The sequence below is a fragment of the Lemur catta genome, chromosome 10, assembly GCF_020740605.2.
Source record: "Lemur catta isolate mLemCat1 chromosome 10, mLemCat1.pri, whole genome shotgun sequence".
NCBI lineage: Eukaryota > Metazoa > Chordata > Mammalia > Primates > Lemuridae > Lemur > Lemur catta.
In genome coordinates this window covers 7,946,215-7,966,651 of record NC_059137.1, presented here as the reverse complement: position 1 = coordinate 7,966,651, position 20,437 = coordinate 7,946,215, and the positions used below count along the sequence as shown (strand labels likewise).

The 20,437-nt window shown below is 58.0% G+C and overlaps 2 protein-coding genes and 1 long non-coding RNA gene across 6 annotated transcripts in view; 2 read left to right on the top strand and 1 right to left on the bottom strand.

Annotated features, from left to right (window-relative positions):
* LRSAM1 (leucine rich repeat and sterile alpha motif containing 1) overlaps positions 1–5,519 on the top strand; it is a 41,042-nt gene extending 35,523 nt beyond the window's left edge. For both annotated transcript variants that reach the window (XM_045563381.1, XM_045563382.1), the window contains 3 exons: positions 867–948; positions 2,828–2,952; positions 4,880–5,519. In XM_045563381.1, the coding sequence (XP_045419337.1) occupies positions 867–948; positions 2,828–2,952; positions 4,880–5,005 (333 nt within the window). In that variant the 3' untranslated portion in view covers positions 5,006–5,519. The remainder of the gene's footprint in view (positions 1–866; positions 949–2,827; positions 2,953–4,879) is intronic.
* Positions 5,520–9,035: 3,516 nt separating this feature from the next.
* Positions 9,036–20,437, bottom strand: part of NIBAN2 (niban apoptosis regulator 2) — a 51,126-nt gene continuing 39,724 nt past the window's right edge. The window contains exons 5-14 of the mRNA XM_045563380.1: positions 20,033–20,200; positions 15,436–15,551; positions 14,744–14,848; positions 14,479–14,641; positions 12,548–12,735; positions 11,592–11,747; positions 11,062–11,178; positions 10,742–10,849; positions 10,524–10,635; positions 9,036–10,078 (exon numbers count right to left, since the gene is read on the bottom strand). Of these exons, the coding sequence (XP_045419336.1) occupies positions 9,486–10,078; positions 10,524–10,635; positions 10,742–10,849; positions 11,062–11,178; positions 11,592–11,747; positions 12,548–12,735; positions 14,479–14,641; positions 14,744–14,848; positions 15,436–15,551; positions 20,033–20,200 (1,826 nt within the window). The 3' untranslated portion in view covers positions 9,036–9,485. The remainder of the gene's footprint in view (positions 10,079–10,523; positions 10,636–10,741; positions 10,850–11,061; positions 11,179–11,591; positions 11,748–12,547; positions 12,736–14,478; positions 14,642–14,743; positions 14,849–15,435; positions 15,552–20,032; positions 20,201–20,437) is intronic.
* Positions 10,202–13,617, top strand: LOC123646439. Of its 3 annotated transcripts, none has more exons than XR_006737898.1 (4): positions 10,202–10,393; positions 10,531–10,664; positions 11,347–12,081; positions 12,444–13,617. It is a non-coding gene; the product is annotated as an uncharacterized LOC123646439 (long non-coding RNA). The 3 variants fall into 3 exon arrangements; XR_006737899.1 differs by having other exon boundaries at positions 10,531–10,731; XR_006737897.1 differs by having other exon boundaries at positions 10,531–12,081.

Here is a 20,437-nt window from a genome sequence, read left to right as displayed (position 1 = left end):
TCAGATCAGATCTGCAGGTTGCAGGGGCAAGACAGGCCCTGGGGATCGTCTGGTCCAGCCCCCACCCTGCCCACAGTGTCACGGCCACATGCAGCACTGCCTGAGCGCTGGGTGCTTTGTGGGCATGAGCTGGGCTATTTACATCGCATTAATGTGTTTACTCTTAAAACCAGAGTGATAATGATGTGGGCAATGCCTTCGTGGCACCTTCTAAGCACTTTTCACGGACTAACCTATGGGGTCCCCCAATAGCCCAGGGGAGGTGGGTGTCATCATGATCGCCATTTTTCAGATGAGGAAACTGAGACCCAACAAGGTAATAACTCACCTGAGGCCACACAGCAGAGCGAGGACTTGACTCCAGGCAGTGTGGCCCCAGAGTCCATGCTCTCTGCCACTCCGCTGTCCTGTCTCCCCCTGGACAGATGCAGACAGTGAGGCTCAGAAGGGCTCGGTGGCAATGCAGGGTTCCGGGCTTGGGCTGTGGGGACCGAGGAACTGTGGGACTCAGGCGCTGCTGCTTCCCTCCTCCCTGCCTGGTGGGGGTGACAGGAGGTCTGCAGGTGACGCTATCGGTGTGGTGCCTGGCACCCGGGAGCACTCACCAAACTGAAGCTGTTACTAGTGTTGATTTCCATTTTGGCCTCAGTTTCCCCCCCACCACACTGACTGTTGGGCCAGGCTGGAGGGGTCACCTCACGGCTATGGTGCTGCACTGTCTCGTGCTGACGCTGGGGAGGCATCCACCCTTCCGCTGAAGGTGCCAGGAGCCAGGTGGTCCTGTGGGCCTGGGCGTCATGGCTTCGTGCCACGTGTCAGCCTCCCCCAGCCCAGCCCACAGTCTGCTCTTCCTTGGCCTGCCATAGGTGGGTGTCTCGGAAGCTGGCCTGCAGCACGAGATCCTGCGGAGAGTCCAGGAACTGCTAGAAGCAGCCAGGATGCAGCCAGGTACCAGCACAACTCCAGGGCCTCTGCTGGGCAGGGGCTCCACCCATGTGTGGGCCGTGGTGGGGGCGGTCGCGTGCTTACATTTCAGGACAGGCTGGTTCTAGCCCCTGCCAGTCGGTAAGGTTCCCTCCTAAGGACCAGGCTTAGGGATCAGTGAGCCCATTTTGCAAATGGAAAAAACAGACCACAAAAATGGGAAAATGGGAAGTTTCCATGTAGCAGTAGAGGGGCCCTCCTGGCTCCCTGTCGCATAACCTTCCCTAAGCCCACCCACCAGGCACTGGGATCCGCACACCCAGCGACCCTGGACTAGAGGGAGAAACCAGCCCATCCACGGGGCCCATGGCGTGCCCAGTGCTGTGCCTGGGACAGGCCTGGGGTTTGAACATGGAGAGATGTGGGTGGCAGGTTGTGAAGGGGCAAACACAGGTCTTGGAGCCCCTCGGGAGAAGGGGCAGTTGTGGTGTCAGGGGTCTTCTGTGTTCTGAGTACCATGTAGGAGCCGGGCATGTGCCACCCACTTTACATGTACCGTGTCATGGAAACTTTGTTTCAATCCCGTGAAGTAGGCACGGTTGTTATCTCATTTGTGAGATGAGGAAACTGAGGCAGAGAGAGGTTAGCATGTCTCCTGTAAGGTCACAGTGCTGGCAAATGGTGGAACCACTGGGCTTTACTGCCTCCCTGGAGAAGACGTGAGAGGCCCAGAACAAGGACGAAGGAGGGGTGGGCTGGGTGAGCCCACAGCTTGGCCAGAGCCATGGCAAGGACAGGGGCAATGGCGAAGGGGGAGTTGCTGGACCAGAGCTCAGGGGTGAGGCGGAAGCGGAGCTCAAGCTGCCAGGCAGGGGCAGCCGCGGGTTCCAGGGAGCCGGGCTGACTGCAGCACTGTGACATCTGCAGGCTCCAGTCTTGCAGCCAGTTTTACTCCAGGGACAAGGACTCAGCCTGAAGAAAAGTCACTAAACTTCTAGGTTTCCAGTATCGAGTAAGGTGCAAAACAGGTCCCTTCTGGAGGTTTCCTCAGCACTGACCCCTCCAGCTTTCAGACTGGAGGTCAGGAAGAGTTTGGCATCAGGAGCTGGGGTCACCCCCTGTAGACAAAGCCTCCTGTGAGCAGGAGTTGCGGGTGCCCCTTCATGCTGGGCAGGGCCCGGTGCCCCCGAGTCCCTTAAGCGTCAGGGCTGGCTGCTCTTCCCGTCTCGGATCAGCCTGGAGCTGACTGCAGGGTCTTCCTCGCTAGCAGATTGCCTGCGTGGTCCACGTCCACGTGAAACTTTTTAAAAAATCTTTAGTTTTTTCCTATTATAAAAAATAATACATATAATTCAAACCGTAGAATAAACGAAAAAGTGAACCGTGATCAGAATGGGGACTTGGGACAGAGAGAAAGTCAGGGAAGTTAGTGGCTCACACTTCATGATAACAAAAAGGAGACTTCATGTTTTGTAAGGGCTGATTCTGCTTCGGCCTGGTTGGGACGCAGGCAGGGGTGGGGACTCTGGGGCAGAGTGACAGGCGTTATGGCGACTTGGAGGGGGCGGGGCCAGGAGCAGGGGTGGGAGGAAGGAGGGAAGTGGCCTTGGGGGCTTCTCAGGGATTAGAGGCCCAGTACACAGCGCTGCAGCCGTCCTTGCCAGCGTTGCCAGATGCCAGGGCAGAGAGAGACTTCGCTCCCACCCTACAGAGGGGGAATGAGGCCCAGAGAAGAGGGTGCGTGGGGACAAGAGGGTGCATGGGGAGGAGAGCCCTTCCCCTGGCTCTGAGCTCAGAGCCCCCCACCCTCTAGCTCACTCACTCGGGGGCAGGTAGGGCCAGGGAGCCCCTAGGGGGTGGAGTCATCAGGCCCTGGCTCAGCCTATACTTCTGGTCCCCACAGAGCTGAAACCACCCAAGGGTGAGGTCTTCGGGACCCTGGAGCCTGCTGAGTCAGTGAGGCCGTCAGCTCCCCCCGCAGAGCTGGAGGTGCAGACCTCAGAATGTGTCGTGTGCCTGGAACGGGAGGTAAGTCTGGGGTGGCCGCCCAACACGCAACCCCACCCTGCCACCCGCCTGCCTGCGCTGGCCTCCGCAGTCTCTCCAGGGATGGTTTCTAAACGTCTTTCTCTAGTTATATAAGTACATTGTGTTCATTTGGAAATTTTGGAAAATACAGAAAAGCAAAAAATACAGGAAATAAAAATGACCCATAAACCCATGATCCCAATATGAGCAATGCTAACATCATTCTTGGGACCTTTTTTCTTTTTCTTCAAGAAGGATTTTTCCCCCACTATTTAATAAATACATCAGGAAAAATTTTCCCACGTTACAGAAAATCAACAACATGATTTTCCCTGCGAAGGATCATTTTTAAAAAATTATTGCAGAATTAACACAGTGGAAAAATTAAACATAGCAGTGTATAAAATAAAAATCTTCCTTTGCCTCCATGAGCAATCGATCCTACTTAGAAAAGCAACCATGTGGCCAGGCACGGTGGCTCATGCCTGTAATCCCAGCACTTTGAGGGGTTGACATGACATCGGAGGATCACTTGAAGCCAGGAGTTCAAGACCAGCCTGATACAGCATAATGTTTAGAGGCGACAGTAAAAATAAAAAAAAAAGACCAGCCTGAGCAACATAGTGAGAACCCCATCTCTAAAAAAAAAAAAAAAAATTAGCCAGGCGTGGTGGTTGCACCTGTAGTCCCAGCTACTCAGGAGGCTGAGACAGGAGGATCTCTTGAGCCCAGGAGTTTGAGCGTGCAGTGAGCTGTGATGACGCCAGTGTACGCCAGCCCCAGCAACAGAGCTAGACCCTGTTTCCAAAAAAAAAAAAAAAAAAAAGGAAAGAAAAGAAAAAAGCAACCATGTTAGCAGTTTGATTACTCCATGGTCTTTAATAGACCCAGGGGATTCTGTGACATGGAGGGACCAGTGGTTACAAATTCAACTGAGCCCTGCTCTTGGGCCCTGTGGGTAGCTCCTAGTTGTTTGTTTGTTTGTTTTTGAGACACAGTCTCACTCTGCTGCCCGGGCTAGAGTGCCGTGGCATCAGCCTAGCTCACAGCAACCTCAAACTCCTGGGCTCAAGCGATCCTTCTGCCTCAGCCTCCCGAGTAGCTGGGACTACAGGCATGTGCCACCATGCCCGGCTAATTTTTTTCTATATATGTTTTTAGCTGTCCAGATCATTTCTTTTCTAATTTTAGTAGAGACGGGGTCTCGCTTTTGCTCAGGCTGGTCTCGAACTCCTGACCTCGAGCGATCCTCCCACCTCGGCCTCCCAGAGTGCTAGGATTACAGGCGTGAGCCACCGCGCCCAGCCTCCTAGTTTCTTGATACGACAGATAGCTCTGGACAGTTAGGAGCACATCCTTGATTGTTTCCTTAGAATAAATTCCCAGAAAGAGGAAATGCTCGAGCAAAACATATACACATCCATGGCTGTTGATCTCTGGGGCTCAAATTGTGTTTAGATTAGGGAGCTTCATGGGTTAGAAAAGTGCATATAAGCGACAACAAATTGTAAACAACCTAAATGTCCAAGAGTAGGGGCCAGTCCTCCCACACGGAGGCCACTGCACAGCTGGTACACAGAGAGGACGGGGACGTGTCTGAGAGGGGCAAGGCAAAGACAGCAAGAAGTAAACATCAGAATATTAGCCCCAGTTTTATTTAAGAAGGAAAGGGTTGGGGGAGTACGGGCATTTATTTATATATTCTTTATAAACTGTAGAGAAATAGACCCAAACTGCTAACAGAAGGACTGGGTTTCCCCTTTCCGTGGTTTGCATGTTCTGTCATTTCTGTGGTATTTGAACGGCTCAAGGGACGCACTATCAGATTTTTAAGGTAAAGAACAATGAAGGGCCCTGGGGCTGGGACTCGTACCCTTCCTGGGGACCAGGCAGGGCCAGGCAGACACGCTCCTCTCTCCCTCCTCAGGCCCAGATGATCTTCCTCAACTGCGGCCACGTCTGCTGCTGCCAGCAGTGCTGCCAGCCCCTGCGCACCTGCCCGCTGTGCCGCCAGGCCATCGTCCGGTGCCTCCGGATCTACCACAGCAGCTGAGCGCCGCCGGCCCACCTGCGCCTGGTCCTCCGGCCCCGCCTTGGCCCCTGCAGGCCCCGGGCACCCACGCACCCGCCCTGCCCTGGGCCCTTGCCCCACAGCCCGGAAACCCCCCTTGAGCTCCAAGCACCCCTCGGCCAGGTGGGGGCGCCCCTGACCCGTGGCATTGCTGGTCTGAGTACTGTGGGCCAGAGCTCACGGCTCTGCCCCGTCCCTCCCTGCCCCTGACCGACTGTGGGCAGGGGGAGCTTGGGGTCCTCACCTGTGGAACATGCACGGTGACGCCCACTCTGCATGTGGAGGTCAAGCAGGAGGGCCTTGGCTGGGCATGAGGGGTGGCCACAGGCCATCGGGGCTGTCCCGGGAAGGTGTGCAGGGCAGGCCTGTTCTCACAGGCGGTGCCAGCCCCACTGGGACCCCTCTCTGCTGCTCCCCAGGGCTCTGCGCCCTCCCCGCCGCCCCACGCAGCTGACCCAAAGCAGGAACATCAAGTCAATAAATCCATCTCAGCGTCTCCTTCAGAGTCATCACCAGGTCTTCGCGGGGCCGGGAGGGGCGCGGCTGGGGCTGGGGCGGAGGGCAGCCCTTCTGGGGAAAGGGGCCAGGAGGTGCTGCAGCTCAGGAGAGAGCAGGGCCAGAGCTGTTCCCGAATGAATGTCAGCTGTCCAAGCTCCCCTCTCCACAGGGAGGGAGACCAGGGCCCAGAGCAGAGAAGGGCACCTGGAGCCCGGTGAGGGCAGCGCCTGTCTCCCCGCGGGCAGGTGCTGTGTGCCCCATATATGGTTGTTATCCCGGAGGCTGGGGGGTAAGTGCTTGGGGCCTTGCAACTGGGTTTGGGGCCCGGAAGCATCCTAACTCTTGAGTCCGTGCAGCCTCGCAGCGTGTCTGTTGCACAATTCTGGGAGCCAGGCACACACTCTTGCTGTAAAGGTATTGATCACACGTTTTGGCAGATGGTTTTGAGCCTTTTCTTTGGGCTGGTGTCAGGCTTGCTCGGGTCGCGTAAGCTCTGCCTCCATTCAGTGACCCTGGCCAGACTTTGGGCCTTGGTTTCCCCATGCATTCAACACGGGACACGATGGGTCCCTGGCTTAGGCTGGTGGCCTGCAGGGGGCGCTGAGGTGCAGCGTCCGCAAGAGCGAGCTGGCAGAAGGGCCTGCCTCGCTGGGACCAGCTTCACGCAGCACTGCCCAGGCGGGACGGATGCTCGTAGTGAGAGCCTGCTTCCTGTGTAGAACCCCACATTTCGGCTCATGTACCCCACAGGCAACCCACACCAAACACTGCGATACCGGTGTTTGGAGATAGAGGTTTATTTGATTTGGCCAAAGCAAGAAGACAGGAGAGTAAAATCTCTCAGATCCGTCTAACAGAAGGATGAGGTAGGAGCTTTCCTGTGGCCGGGTGTGAGGACTGGTGTGGCTGGGTAGCAGGGGAGGGGGGTTTCAGGACCCAAGGGGCTGTCTGTGTTGTCTGTAGTCTCAGGGTTACACCCGCAGTAACCAGACTTCTGGGTGCCAGCAGTAACTTGCAACTTTTTAAAGCGCCTTTTTTTTTTTTTGCAAAACAGATTTTTCTTGTGACCCTCATACTGTTTCCTTATCAAGCAGAAAATCAGCAGTTAATAATTACTATGAGAACAGCAGGTGCTGGGCAGGAAGCTAGTGGTTAGCATGTATGTGTATAAGTCAAATGTTATATTATTTGTCATTTTATATAAAATATTGCATTTTATAAATATTTATATTTTAGTCATTAGAAAAATACTACTGGGTACTAATATCTCAAGGGGCCTGGCTACATTCCATGTTTTGCCCTGGGGATCTCTGATGGTTCCCTCTCCCCTCAACACCCTCCAGGGCTCAGCTTGGCCAAGAGGGGAGACCCAGGCCTGTGACAGGGAGGGCTACTTTGGGGAGCAGTGTTTGAGGATCCCCCCAGTTCCTCACTGGGACCCAGGGAGCAAGGACCGTCACCTTCCCTCTTAGGGAAGAGCTGGAGGCTCAGTTAGTAACTTGCCAAGGGCAACAGCAAGGCGCAGTGGCACCTGGCCTCTGGCCCCTAGGGCCCGTCTCACCCTAGCACTGTTGACTGAGGGAGACTCAGGCCCAAGCCCTTGGCCACCACAGACCGGCTGGCACCAGGGAAGCCCACATCCCCCAAGGTGCCTGGCTGCCACCCCACCCAGTAGGGACATGTTTTTACTCATTGGTGGGGCAACCCACCCCCGCCAGCTGCCAGGGGTTGCTGGGGTGTCCCTGGGCCTCAGTGTACACACAAAATGGTGGCGATGACAGCACCCCTCCTAGAACCTTGAGGCTCCTGGTCCCGCACATAAAGTGCCCTGTAAGTGGTAGTGACTGATCAGGAGTCCTGAGGGAGCTGGTGGTGCCATCTGGACTTGAGGCTGCCGGAGGAGCACTCTGCACAGGTCTGGCCGAGGAAGCCACCAGAAGGCCGTTCACCATGGACAGATCCCTTCTCTCTGAGCCTCAGTTGTCCTCCTCTGTAAAACGGGATAATAACAAGAACTCTGACCGTGGACCTACAGGTACTCAGGTAGGTGGTGAGCCCAGAAAGCCCAGCTGTAAGGGGCCCGGACACAGGCCCCAGCCCAGACCTCCCCCAACCCCCCCACTACCCCTCGAACCACACTGGCAACTGGCTTTAAATAAAGCATTTATTGATTAGTAGAAGCTTAAACGGTTTGCATAATATTTCCAATACAGTATCTGGGAAGGGTGATTGGAAACCCCCGAAGGCACTAGGGCATCCGACAGTGTCGGTAGGAGACGTTAGTGACACGGCTGAGATCAGGGCTGGGGGCTGGTGGGTCCCTAAGCACCAGCCGTTGCTGCATGTCCTGTGGGTCTAAGGCCCCCACCATGTAAAGTAGGTCTGGGGGGCAGAGGCTGCAGGGTGAGGAAGGGGACCCACCCCAGGGACCTTGAGGGAGTCAGCTTCTGCCCCCCGACAGCAGCAGGGGAGGCCCTGGCGTGGGGCTGCCAAGCTGGGGCGCCTTGGCTTGACCCCGCCCCCAGGAACAGGAAAGGTATGAAAGAGATGATGGCCAGGCCCAAAGCGACTCCTAGGACATCTGGAGAGGGGCCTGGAGTTTTCAGTGGGAAGTGACCTGGTGACGCAGAGGCCAAGCCACAGCCCAACCCCCAAATCCTCAGAGGGCCACCAGCAGCGTCTCGAGGGCCGCAGCCCCTCCCTCTGCCCCCCAGGAGCCGCCTCTGCTGGGGGGCGTTGGTGAGTACCCCCAAGGTGGCCCTGAGGACAGACTCACCCCCCCTAAAGCCCTGCCTCCTGCTCTAGCCCAAAGCACGAGTGTGAGCACAAGAGGGTGGGGGGCAGGGGGGGTCCTGGAGGCCTGTGGGTCCCAGGCAAGTAGGGAGAGATGGGGTGCACAGGGGCTCTCACCCCACCATGTCGGCCTTGCCCACTCACCCCCAGCACCTCCCAGAGGTCAGCTCCCTCCTTCCCTCGGGACACTTCCCCTCCACACACCAGCACATTCTGAGCCTTTCCATTTCATCCCAGGCCCCTTGCCTCCCCGCCCCACTCCCCCCATCTCTGAGAGGCAAGCCCCATCACCCATCCCTCCCCTAGCACCCCCAGCCTGGCCATCCCCTCCTTCCATCTCCCCTCCCCCACCTAGGGGAACAGGAGGCTCGAGGCCACCATGAGGCCAGGGAGAGGAGCAGGGCCAGAGACAAGGCCTCAGACCCCATCTTCCTCGTCCCAGCAAGCCCCTTGGTGAGACGGGAGGGATCCACTGGCTTCACAGCACATGATGCTTTTTTTTGAGACGGGTCTCACTCAAGCTTGAATGCAGTGATACCACCATAGCTCACAGCAACCTCAAACTCCCGGGCTCCAGTGATCCTCCTGCCTCAGCCTCCCAAGTAGCTGGGACTGCAGGCGCACACCACCCCATCCAGCTAATTTTTCTATTTTTTTTTTGTAGAGTTGGGGGTCTCACTATGTTGTCCAGGCTGGCCTTGAACTCCTGGCTTCAAGTGATCTTCCTACCTTGGCCTCCCAAAGTGCTTGAAGTACAGGTGTGAGCCACTGCACCCAGCCTACACACAATGCTTTTATCCCCCTCTGTCCAAGAAGGATGGCAGGACCCGTGAGGGAGACAGAGGCCACAGACAAATGGCCGGAAGGGCAGGGCTCCCAGCCCCCTTCAGCTGTGTCCAGCCCCAGCACAAGGAGGAAAGCCCCAAAACCAGACCCTGCATCTGAGATCATCCCACAGAAGAGAAAACGGAGTGATAAAATATTGACCAAACCCAATAAAGTGACTCTGGTGGGCCTGTCCATGCCCAACCCCTCGAGGTGCCACACCAGCCCCTGCCCACCTCCAGCCCCAAGGCACAGATTGGGGTGCCTCTTCCCTAGAGCCGAGCCTGCCTGTGCCTTAGGGGAGTGCTGTGGACCGTGTCCAGCAGAAGCCTGGGGCCTGGCTGGCCTAGAACTCCGTCTGCACCCCTGCACTGTCCTCGGTGGTGATGTGGATGGGGGGACGGCCGCCAAGGCTGGACACCTGCTCCCCGGTCTCCTGGTCGCTGGGCTTGGGGGGCTCAAGGTCCACAGCCTTTCCCGGTGGGAGGTGCTGGGGCAAGGTGGGCGGTGAGGCAGCCTCGGGGGCTGCCACGGGCTGGGGGCTCTCCTGGACAGGAGCCCCGTTAAGCAGGGGGCTGGTCGGCGGGGGGCTCTCAGCCCGCAGATCCTGGGCCAGCAGGCCACGGAGCTCAGTGACACTGTCTGGGGATGCAGGGGATGGTGGCTCAGGGCCAGCCTCGAAGGCCAGCCCTGCCTCCTCATCCTGGACCACGGAGACCACCTGCTTGGCACGCCGTCGCTTTTCTGAGAGTGTGACTGCTTCTGGGGCACTGGGGCTGGGGCTGCCGCCGCCCCCACCACTGTTGCTGTCACCGTACTCTTCACCCCAGTCGATGGGCGCACCCTCGGCCAGCAGGTGCAGGTTGGGATCGCTGTTGTGCATGACCATGCTGTCCCGGTACAGGTTGTGCTTCCTCTGCACCGCGGCCTCCTTCACGGCTGTGGGGCCACAGGGGAGGGGTGGGACATTCAGTTCGGGCACCACAGCTGCCACTGCACCTGTGCCCAGAGGGAGCCCGCCTCATCCCCCTGTGGGTGTCTGTGACTGGGACGTGCGTGACTCATTCCAGGCCTCACTGCTGAAAGTATCAGGACTGTGACGCTAACCCTAGCCCAGGCTATGATGCTGTGTCATCTGGTCTCTCAGCCAACCCTCTCTGCAAAGCCCAGGAGCTGAGAAGAAAGTAAGGCCCAGAGATGCAAGGCCACCCTCCTGGGGCCACACAGCTAACTGGGTCGGCCCAGCCCCCGAGTGTAAGTCTCAGGCCTTTCACTGCCCCTCTGCTGACCCCACCAGCCCAGCTCCTCCTGGCGGTAATAATCCCGATGGGGGTGGCAGCAGGAGTGGGGTAGGGTTAGGGCTGGACACCCTGCCGGCGCTCACCCTGCAGGATGTCCTTCATGACGGTCTGCAGCACCACCTCCTCGTACGTGTTCTCCACTAGGAGGAACCTGGCGAAGTCCTCAAAGATCAGCTCCTGGAACCGGGGCAGCTCCTGACCAGGCGGGACGGCAGAGACAGGAGGTCAGGGCCAGGGGCAGACAGAGGGTCGGTGGGCCCCACCCCCACCCGGCCGGAGGGGCTGGAGCAGGTGGGCGCACCGACTTGCAGGTGGGGGCCAGCTTCTTGAGCAGGAAGGGGATGGTGATCTGCAGCAGTGCCTCCCGGAAGAACCTCTTCCGCACGGTGCTGCTGTCGTAGTCATATTTCTGCAGGGAAGGAAGGGGGGGCGGGGGCTTGAGGTCAGTGGGCTCTACCAGCGCTGGCGGGTGGACGGAGGCCAGGGGACTGACCTCAGAGTTCACCTCTGCATGAGGCGACCAGTGGCCGTGCCTCGCAGGAACAGCACTCCTAGTGGTGGCCAGGGCTTAGGCTGAGGGCTTGACCACGCCCAGGGCAGGGGTGGGGCAGGGACATTCACCTTCAGCACGCGCTCCAGGATGCGCTGGATGGACGTGCACAGCTCCTCCTTGGTGGGCCCCTTCCCCAGCTCCTGGTGCAGGAGGGTCTCGAAGGTGTACACGGCATTGTCCATTTGCTGCAGGGCACACCATGGGGCACGTGAAGCCCCTTCCTGGGTGCCACCGAGGGGTCCCCAGCCAATGCCCCCCAAGGCCTGCCAGGGAAGAGTGGGGAGCCGTCTGTGCTCACTCACTTGTCCACCCACCCACACATTTACTGAATGTCCACCATGTATCTGGCACAGTGCTAGGCACAGGGCACTCCTGCCTCGAGGGACCAGGAAAGGGCTTGGGGACACAAAGAGCTTCCAGGAGGGCCTGTAAGCCAAGACCTGAGAAGCGAGCAGAGCAGGAGAGAGCATGCAGGGGAGCATGGCTGCAGCGTGGCAGGTGACCATGGGCAGGGGCCGGGGCAGAGGGGCCTCCCGGGCAATGGGCCCGTGGCAGGCAGTGAGCAGGGCTGGGGTGGGGGCAGCAGCCTCAGGCCCACCTCCCGCATGTGGATCTGGGCTCGCTGCTTGAACACGGACGTGCTGGACACGTCGAAACGCTGCTGCAGCCCGTCCAGCCGTAGCGGCTCCATCTTCTCGTAGCAGCTCTGCATCTTGAGGGGGTGGTATGCCAGCTGGGACAGCTTCTCCATGTACTGCAGGGAGGCAGGGCCGTGTGGGGGCTGAGCTGGGCCGCCCGAGTGGCCAGGCAGCCCCGCACACCCACACTCTGCCTGGGCCTTCGCAGTCCAGGCCCTGGGGCTGGCACCGGCTACCAGGGATGGCCACCAGGGGTGGTGCCCACAAAGGGAAGCCTGGCAGGGCCCAGGACAGAGGATGAGGGAGGCAGGGGAGCATGTCCAGCAGCACAGCGCTGTGGAGAGGCCAGTCTGGATGCTGGGAGAAGGTTCTCTTCCTTTCTGGGGTGCCAGGTGACCTTGGGCAAGTCTTCACCCTCTCGGAGCCTCCATTTCCTCAGCCTCAAAATTGGTAAGTGGCTTTTTGTGATCTCTAATCTCATGATGATTATTGTCTGCAGACTCCCAGATTTGGAGTGTAGAGGACGCTTAGATACAGGATAAATTCTATCCACACCTGATAACTGTGTGGGCTCCAGGCAACCAACTGCCCCAAAACGGGGCCTGCGGAAGGACATTGACCCCAAGAGCCAGAGAAACGAGGGCAAGTGAGAGAGGGGCTGTCATGTGTGGAGGGCGCGTGACTGGGTGGTCACGTCACTCACATCTGAAGCTTGCCTTCCCCTCCCTCTCCCTCCCTCAGTTCAATTATTTAATGTTTTAGCACCTTATAATGTTCCCTCTTTCCTCTAACTGCTGCCCCTTCCCCCCCAGAACTTCCACCAGCTCTGGCCTCTGCTCTGGGATCCCCTCTGGCTACAGGGACTGCCTGGGATGGGAGGGCCTGCCCTTCCCTCCCCGGGGTGACGCGGCCTCACCTCACCCAGCTTGTCGATGCCACCCTCATTGATGACGTTCAGGTTCATGTCGGTGACCTCCTTGAAGAAGACGTCCCGCACCTCGGTGAAGCCCTGGCTGGTGGGCACCATCAGCGCCTCCAGGATGGATGGGATGTAGGGCTGGACGTGGTTCCGCACGCACACCTCCGCCTTGGGGAGGATGAAGCCTGCGCCCGGGGAGTCACGTCAGCGGGGATCCCCGGAGCACCTCCCCGCCGCCCCAGAGCCCGGACGCTGGAGGCATGCTGTCCTAGTATTCTTAAAGAAAACCGCAGTGGCGACATTAGCAAGCTGAATGACTCCAGAAGAACAGCTGATAATGACGATAAATGCACACGGTAAAAACAGCAGGGTGTTCTAAGACTGGACCCTGATATTTCTGAAACTGTGACAGTAAGAAACTGAGAAAACTATTAGTCCAAAAGCGATAGCAGTTTTCTGCTTAGCTAGAGGTAGAGAAAAAACTCATCTTTGGGAGTCTTGAACAAAAAAACAGAAAAACACTTTAGTGGATTCAATGAACTTCTCAGTTTTATAAAAACCCCGGCCAATCCTCGGGAATGCTGTGGCCTAGAGCTGCGTAATTATGTAAAAGGCTCTCTTCATGGTGGGCAGGGACCATCTCCAGAACATTCTCACCAATGCCTTTCCACCCAGGGGTATTTTGACATCCACCCCCGCTCCCGCACAGTAAAAATTGTTTGTTCCACAGAATAAATGTCAGCTCTCAGTGTCCTCTCCGGCTCCTAAGGAATAGCTGGTAAATATCACCCACTGGGAAGTGACAACTGCTAAAATTGCACTCAGCGGATCTGTTATGGGGACAAGCCCATCTGCCTGGGAACAGAAAGGAGCGTAACTGACCTGGGAAAGTTACACGTGCTGGAAATAAATCATCAGAGTTAAACGGATGTCCACTAATAATGACGTGGCAAAATCTGTGCTGAATCAAAGATGACCAGGAGGCTTAAGCCTCCTGGACAAGAATTTTGGTCTTGGTTGGGCACAGTGGCTCAAGCCTGTGATCCCAGCACTTTGGGAAGCCGAGGCAGGAGGATCCCTTGAGGCCAAGAGTTGGATACCAACCTGGGCAACATAGTGAGACCTTATTTCTACAAAAAATAATTTGCAAAATAGCTGGGCATGGTGGCATGCTCCTCGATCACCAGGTTGCTCAGGATCTAGCCACTCAGGAGGCTGAGGCTGGAGGATCACTCGCGCCCAGGAGTTGGAGGCTGCAGTGAACTATGATCACACCACTGCACTCCAGCCTGGGTGACAGAGTAAGACCTTATCTCTTAAAAAAAAAAAAAAAAAAGTTGATCTTTAAGAAATAACATCCACAAAACAACTCACAGGAGCTGTCTGGAGTAACAACAGCACAGACTGGATTCTGATTTTTAAAAACTATCAGTGAGGCCGGGCGTGGTATCTCACGCCTGTAATCCTAGCACTTTGGGAGGCCAAGGCGGGCGGATCGTTTGCGCTCAGGAGTTCGAGACCAGCCTGAGCAAGAGCAAGACCCCGTCTCTACTAAAAAAAATAGAAAGAAATGATCTGGACAACTAAAAATATATAGAAAAAATTAGCAGAGCATGGTGGTGCATGCCTGTAGTCCTAGCTACTCGGGAGGGAGGCTGAGGCAGGAGGATCGCTTGAGCCCAGGAGTTTGAGGCTGCTGTGAGAGCTAGGCTGACATCATGGCACTCTAGCCTGGGCAACAGAGCAAGACTCTGTCTCAAAAAAACAAACAAACAAACAAACAAAAAACTATCAATGAGCAAGTTGTTGCTGTGAAATTTACATGGATCATGAAATAAAAAGGAAGTTCACCGTGACCCCTGGAGAGCCCATGGTCTGGGCACTGTCGGGCCCAGTGAGGACACAGGCGTGGCGAGTGGACTGCCTACCTCGGATCTTACTGGCCAGGTGCTCCTTGGAGGTGATGATCTGGTCCATGTCAGTGCGGATGACGGCCTCCATGGCCGGCCGGGCCAGCTGCAGCTTAGACAGCACCTCCTCGAAGCTGGCCTTGGCCTGCTCATACACCATGCGGTACACGGCATCTGAGATCTGCAGGCAGGGCGGCGGCGGCGGCGGCATCAGCACCAGGACTGAGGATACCAGGCCAGGTGTAGACCCCGGCCCCCACTCCAGGGTCCCAGGCACACCCACCTGGATCCACTGCCGCTGCCGCTCCTGCGGTTTCCCCTTCAGCCGGGGGGCGAGCTCTGCCTTCAGCTCAGGGCCCAGCTCCTCCATCACCAGGTTGCTGAGGATCTGGGTCGGGAGGCACAAGCCAGGGGAGCGTTGGAGCTTGTCCAGCTGGCACCTTTCTCTCCACAATCCAGCAAACCTGGCCCCTCAATCCCCCACCTTGGGCTTGGCCCTTTGCTGCACAGCTCCACTGCCCTCTCTACCGAGGGTCACCCCCACAGGTTCCAGACGCATCTGCTTGGGTGTCCTGTGGGACCCTCAGACTCAGGGACCCACCTCAGGGCCTTTGTACACGCTGCCACCCCTGCCTGGAATACTGCACTCCCTCCCCGCTCTGCCTGCACGTGGAAGTTTGTGTTTATTTGCTGAATGTCCATTTATCCTGCTAGACAGAGAGCTCCCAGCGGGCCGGTGCTGTGTCCATACTGTTCATAGCTGCACCCTGGCCCCTAGCCCAGGGTAGGTGCTCTGTAAGTGATTAAACAAAATAACAAGTATCTCCACTTGCACTGGCCCCCACTTGTCCAAATCTTAGCTTGTGTCCTTCCAAAGATGCAGTGCCCCAGAGCCTCATCTCTGGACCTAGCCCCCTATTCTGTGGGGCCCTGGGGTGACATCCAAGGTCTCCCCACCAGTCCATCTGGCCTCACCTGCACCTCATTCCCGCACAGCATCTCCCAGGTGCCATACAGCTCCTTTGACTGGCGGTACATGCGGATGGCGTCTGTGAATGCAGGGCTGTCCACCTTGGAGTCCTCGGGGATCCCTGTGCAGGAGAGGGACAGGGAGGGGAGGTCAGCAAGGTGGCCCAGTGGCCTCTTCCAAGACCAACTGACAGACTCACCAGATCCACCCACATACATGGCCGGAGGGGCAGCTGTGACCCCTGCTGCCCTCGTAGTGGTGACAGCAGTGGCTGTAGTGATAGAGCAATAATGATTCTACCACCAACAGGGCCACCTCCCTATTCCCTTAAATCCTCCCAGCCACCCCGGACTTGGTGCCATCATTGACCTACTTCACGGGTGAACAGACAGACCAACTGGAGGTCAGGCCACTGGCCTAGGGTCTCGAGGGCAGTAAGTGGCTGCCCAGGATGGCTCCGGAGGCACCCAGAGACCCTTGCTCAACCCCTAGGTCCCTCCCTTACTGCTGGGTCGGGGCTCTGCAAAGGCCAGACAGCACATGGCCTCAGCTTTGCAGCCAGACGACCTCTGCTGGGCCTCTCGGCTCCACCGTCACGGGATGAGCACAGCCAGACTGTCACTAAGCAAATGCACATGGCTCTGTTCTGTTCCACTGTATTGATCAGAGGCAATGGCTGCATTTGACCCGTGGGCCACAGATTGCTGAGCCTCGTTCTAGATCATTGAACCCAAAAGGGCCTCAGTTTCCTTTTCTGAACAGCAGGAACAATGCCACTGGCCTGTCCTCACACGTCCACTGGGGAGCTCCACAGGCCACAGTGAACTGTGGAGTCCAAGGCGGGGCCGTGCCCAGCCCAGCACTGCCCCCCGCGGCACCTCAGGGGTCGACAAGCCACTCGCCGCCCACCAGGCCTGGGTCTGTGTCGCTCCCCTGAGTGTCCAGGTCAGCACCTGGCATCGGTGCTGTAAGAGCTTTAGTAAAGAATAAATGGAAGGGTTTACTGTTGATGACAACTAGAACAACCATTATTTGTATATTTTCATTACTGTTGCTGCTGTCGGTAGCCCAGATGACAACCAGGTGGGTCCGTGGTCGAGGCAGGGACCTCCAGACCTGGTGTGGGGAGCCGCGTGGCAGGAAGTGGCAGGAAGCGGCAGCGTCTGACTCGGGGAGCGTGTGGCTAAGCACCACCGAGCCGGGCAGCAGGTAGGCTCCCTGGCCACGGCCTCTGACCGCTATGTCCCCAGAGCCCAGGGAAGGGGAACCGGCAGCCTGTGCATCAGAAACCAGCTCCCACTGCGATGACTACAGGCTGAGTCACCCCCACAGAGAAAAAGCCCCTCTCGGGCATGGGAGGAATCCTCCCTTCCCCCCAGCCGACCGCAGGAACCACTGCCTGTCGGAGCCAGCGGGGAGCTCGTGGCAGCGAATGGAGGCCCAGTGTCCATCCCTGCACTGGCAGCTGCCTGGACTGGGATGGGGCCGTGAGGGGAGGCTGGCCCCCGTGTTTCAGGGACCCGAGGTCAGGCAGCAGTGACAAGAGTAGAGCCTCTGGGCGGGGCCTGCCCACCTGGCCAGGGGAGGACACGGTCTCCTGGAGACGGAGTTTTGCCTGGAAAATCCAGGCAGCGAATCGCACGCGGGCTGTCCCTCGGGGGGCAGAATTTACATTCCGCACCCACCGATCAGGGGTTTGGGCGGGCCGCCTCCGGGGGGCAGGGCTGTGAGGCAGCGGAGGGCGGCTGGTTGCCTGGGCCTGGCTCTGCACAGGCAGCCGTGCAGCCTCGGACCCTCACACCCAGCTGCTGGCTTCGGCAAGTTTGGGGGTCACCCCTCCTGAGTCTTCCCTGTGTGCTCCCCCCACATTCTAACCTGCAGCACCTCAGAATGCGACTGCATTTGGACACCGGGTCTTACGATAAGCTAAATTGAGGGGATTAGGGTGGTCCCGAGTCCAATATGACTGGTGTCCTTAAAAGAAGAAGCAATTTCTTCCTAAAAGAAGAGACAATGTGGCACACAGAGGGACGCCACAGGGAGGAGACGGCGGCCTCAGGAGAAACCAACCCTGTGACACCCTGACTCAGACTTCAGCTTCCAGACCAAGAAAATAAACTTCTGCAAGAGCCCCCGGCCTGTGGCTCTTTGTCACGGCAGCCTGGGAAACTGAGACACCAGCCCACTTAATCCTCGAAGCCCTGTGACGGAGGGGCGTGCCCAGCCCCACTTTTCCCGATGAAGACGTTGCGGCTCAGAGAGGCAAAGTCACAAGGACACGCAGTGAGGGAATGGCAGGACCCGGGCTCAAACCCAGCGCCGGAGACTCTAGCCAGACCTGGAGCCTTCCTGCGAAAGGAAACTGCATTCCTCAGCCCTGGGCAGCAGGCAGAGGGGCCACGGTCAGACAGGAAGGGGCCCCGACCTCTGCCCCAGGCCCACACCCGCGCCCGGCTGCCTCCTGCCACCTCCAGCTGCTCCAGGAATGCAGGATGCGAGGGGGCCGGGGACAGCTGGCGTCCACCCAACTTGGCCTCCTTCCCCACCCGCCCCCCACTTCCTGGCAGCCCCTGGGGTGAGCAATTCCAGGCTCCACAGATTCCAGCCTCTGAGACGGAGGAAGCAGAGAACTTTCTCACAGTCCTCAGGGCAGAGGAAAGGCCCCCATCTAAAACCTGCCTCCTCCGCCCCAGCCCTGGGGTGAGGGTGCCGCCACGGGACACTTTCCTTCCCTGGACCAAAGTCTCCTGGGCCAGCCTCCTGCCACAGCACCCCAGACGCCAGGGGCTCCCGACAGCCTTCGGCTGAGCGCCCACTATGAGCCAGGCACGTGCCAAGAGCTCTACCCAAACCGGCCTCTTTGCTCCTCCCAGTCATCTCCGGGGCTCGAGTTCATCGCCATCCCCCCTGCACACGGGGGGCCCAGTGGTGGCTCTTCCCCACCTTGCTCTGTGGCCACCCTTTCCCCCACCTGAGCTCGCCAGGCCAGGTCAGCCATGAGCCTTGGAAGCCCAGAGGGACAGTGCTGGGCAGGGCGCTGGGTGCCCCAGGCCAGGCAGCCAGAGCCCTGAGTGCCCCTGCCCAGTCACAGCCCAACAGCCCCCAGGGACCTGGGAACAGGAGGCCCTTTGTGGGCCACAGGGCCCAGCCCAGGTAGCAAGGCTTGGCCTGACTCAAGACCCGGTTCCTCCCGCCTGGCAGATTCCAGATGGGGCAGAGGTGGCCCTGGAGAGTTGAGCAGGAGGGGTGGGGTGAGCCAAGTCCCCAAAGTGGTGGCCTGGAGGCCATCAGTGTCTACTGTGTCCCTCTGCCTCCACCACAGTATGGACCTGTGCTCAAGGGCCGGGCTGGAGGAGGAGCAGGGTCCTCCCCAAGGCCAGATGACCAGGAAGAGCTCAGGGTCCAGGACAGAGTTGTCCCTGCTGCAAAGGCAGAAAGATCCTCAATGCCACACCCTCAGCTGCAGAGGCCGTCCTAATCCTATGCCTTCTGATCCAACTTCCAGACCTGACCCCAGAGCACCTTCCACCCCATTCCAGGGCCCCTCCTCCCGCCTCAGGGCCCGGGCGGCTCATTCTGTGGGCCTTCTACCACCCAGGGGCTTGGGGCCTCCCTTCACGCTGGCCACTGCCTCTGTCTGGGGCAGAGCTGTGACTCAGCACCCTGCGTCCTCATCTGCTCAGCATCCGTCTCACACCCCAGACTGCTGGCCGCATGAGGGCAGGGACGGGCCCTGCTTCCTTGCAGCATCCCCCGTCCCCAGATCTGCGCCTGCCTCAGGGTAGACACTAAAAATGCTTGTTGGATAAATGAATAAGCTGGAAGAGCCACCAAGCAAGTTTACAGATGAGAACAATGAAGTCCTGAGGGAGGAAGTGAAGTTCCCAGATCTCCCGGCATGTTGGTGGCAAAGAAAGAAATAAAACAATTTTTAAAAAAACTGGGCCAGGTATGGTGGCTCACGCCTGTAATCCTAGCACTCTGGGCGGCCGAGGCGGGTGGATCAAGAGCAAGAGCAAGACCCCATCTCTACTAAAAATTGAAAAATTAGCCAGGCACAGTGGTGCACACCTGTAGTCCAGCTACTCAGGAGGCTGAGGTGGGAAGATGGCTTGAGCCCGGGAGTTTGAGGTTGCTGTGAGCGATGGTGACACCACTGCACTCTATCTGGGGTGACAGAGCAAGACTCTGTCTCAGAACGAACAAACCAACAAACACTCTACCAAGCATGGAGTGGACTCTGAATCCTCACAAACACCCTAAGACACACGAGATTATCCCCATTTTACAGAGGCTGCACGAGGTAAGTCAGTCTCCTAAGGTCGTATTGCTAGGAAGTGGCAGAATCAGGATTGTGATTTTGTAATCCAGTGTTCGAAGGCTCAACAACCACACCTCCTGTGACCTATTTCCTAATGTTTTCCTGAGCAACACAGAACTGTTTTCATCAAGGGAGATTAAGGGTGTTACTACAATGGTTTCTCACAACCGGAAAGGGACATTAGAACAGCTCATAGAGCAGGGCTGCCACACCACACTCAGCCACTAGGGGTCCCCCTTCAGCACACAACCCAGACGCCGTCCCTCTGCGCCCAGGCTCACCGTTGTTGCAGTGCCGGATGCAGTCCTGCAGCACCGCCTGCCACTTGTCCTGCTCGGCTTCCGTCATCATGCAGAAGTAGTAGTGCCGCGCATAAGGATGCCAGAGGATGAGCGGGAACTGCGTGGGGCATTTGAGGATGGGGGCACTGCCCGATTTTGACGTGGTCCCTGCGGAGACAGCGTCTGCTGAGCAGCTGTCCTCAGTGGTTCCCTCGGCCAGAGGAGGGCAGGGGACTGCGCCCTCGGCCCGGCCCAGGGAAGGCTGGCCTGTCCTGGGGTGACCAGCAAGCCAGTGGGATGGCGGCAGCCTTCTTTCTGGCTGTGTCCTCCACAGCCCGGCTAAAAGAACCTCGGAATCTGGCATGTGTGTAGACCCCTTTCTTTGGGCTGGCAGTAAGTCACACC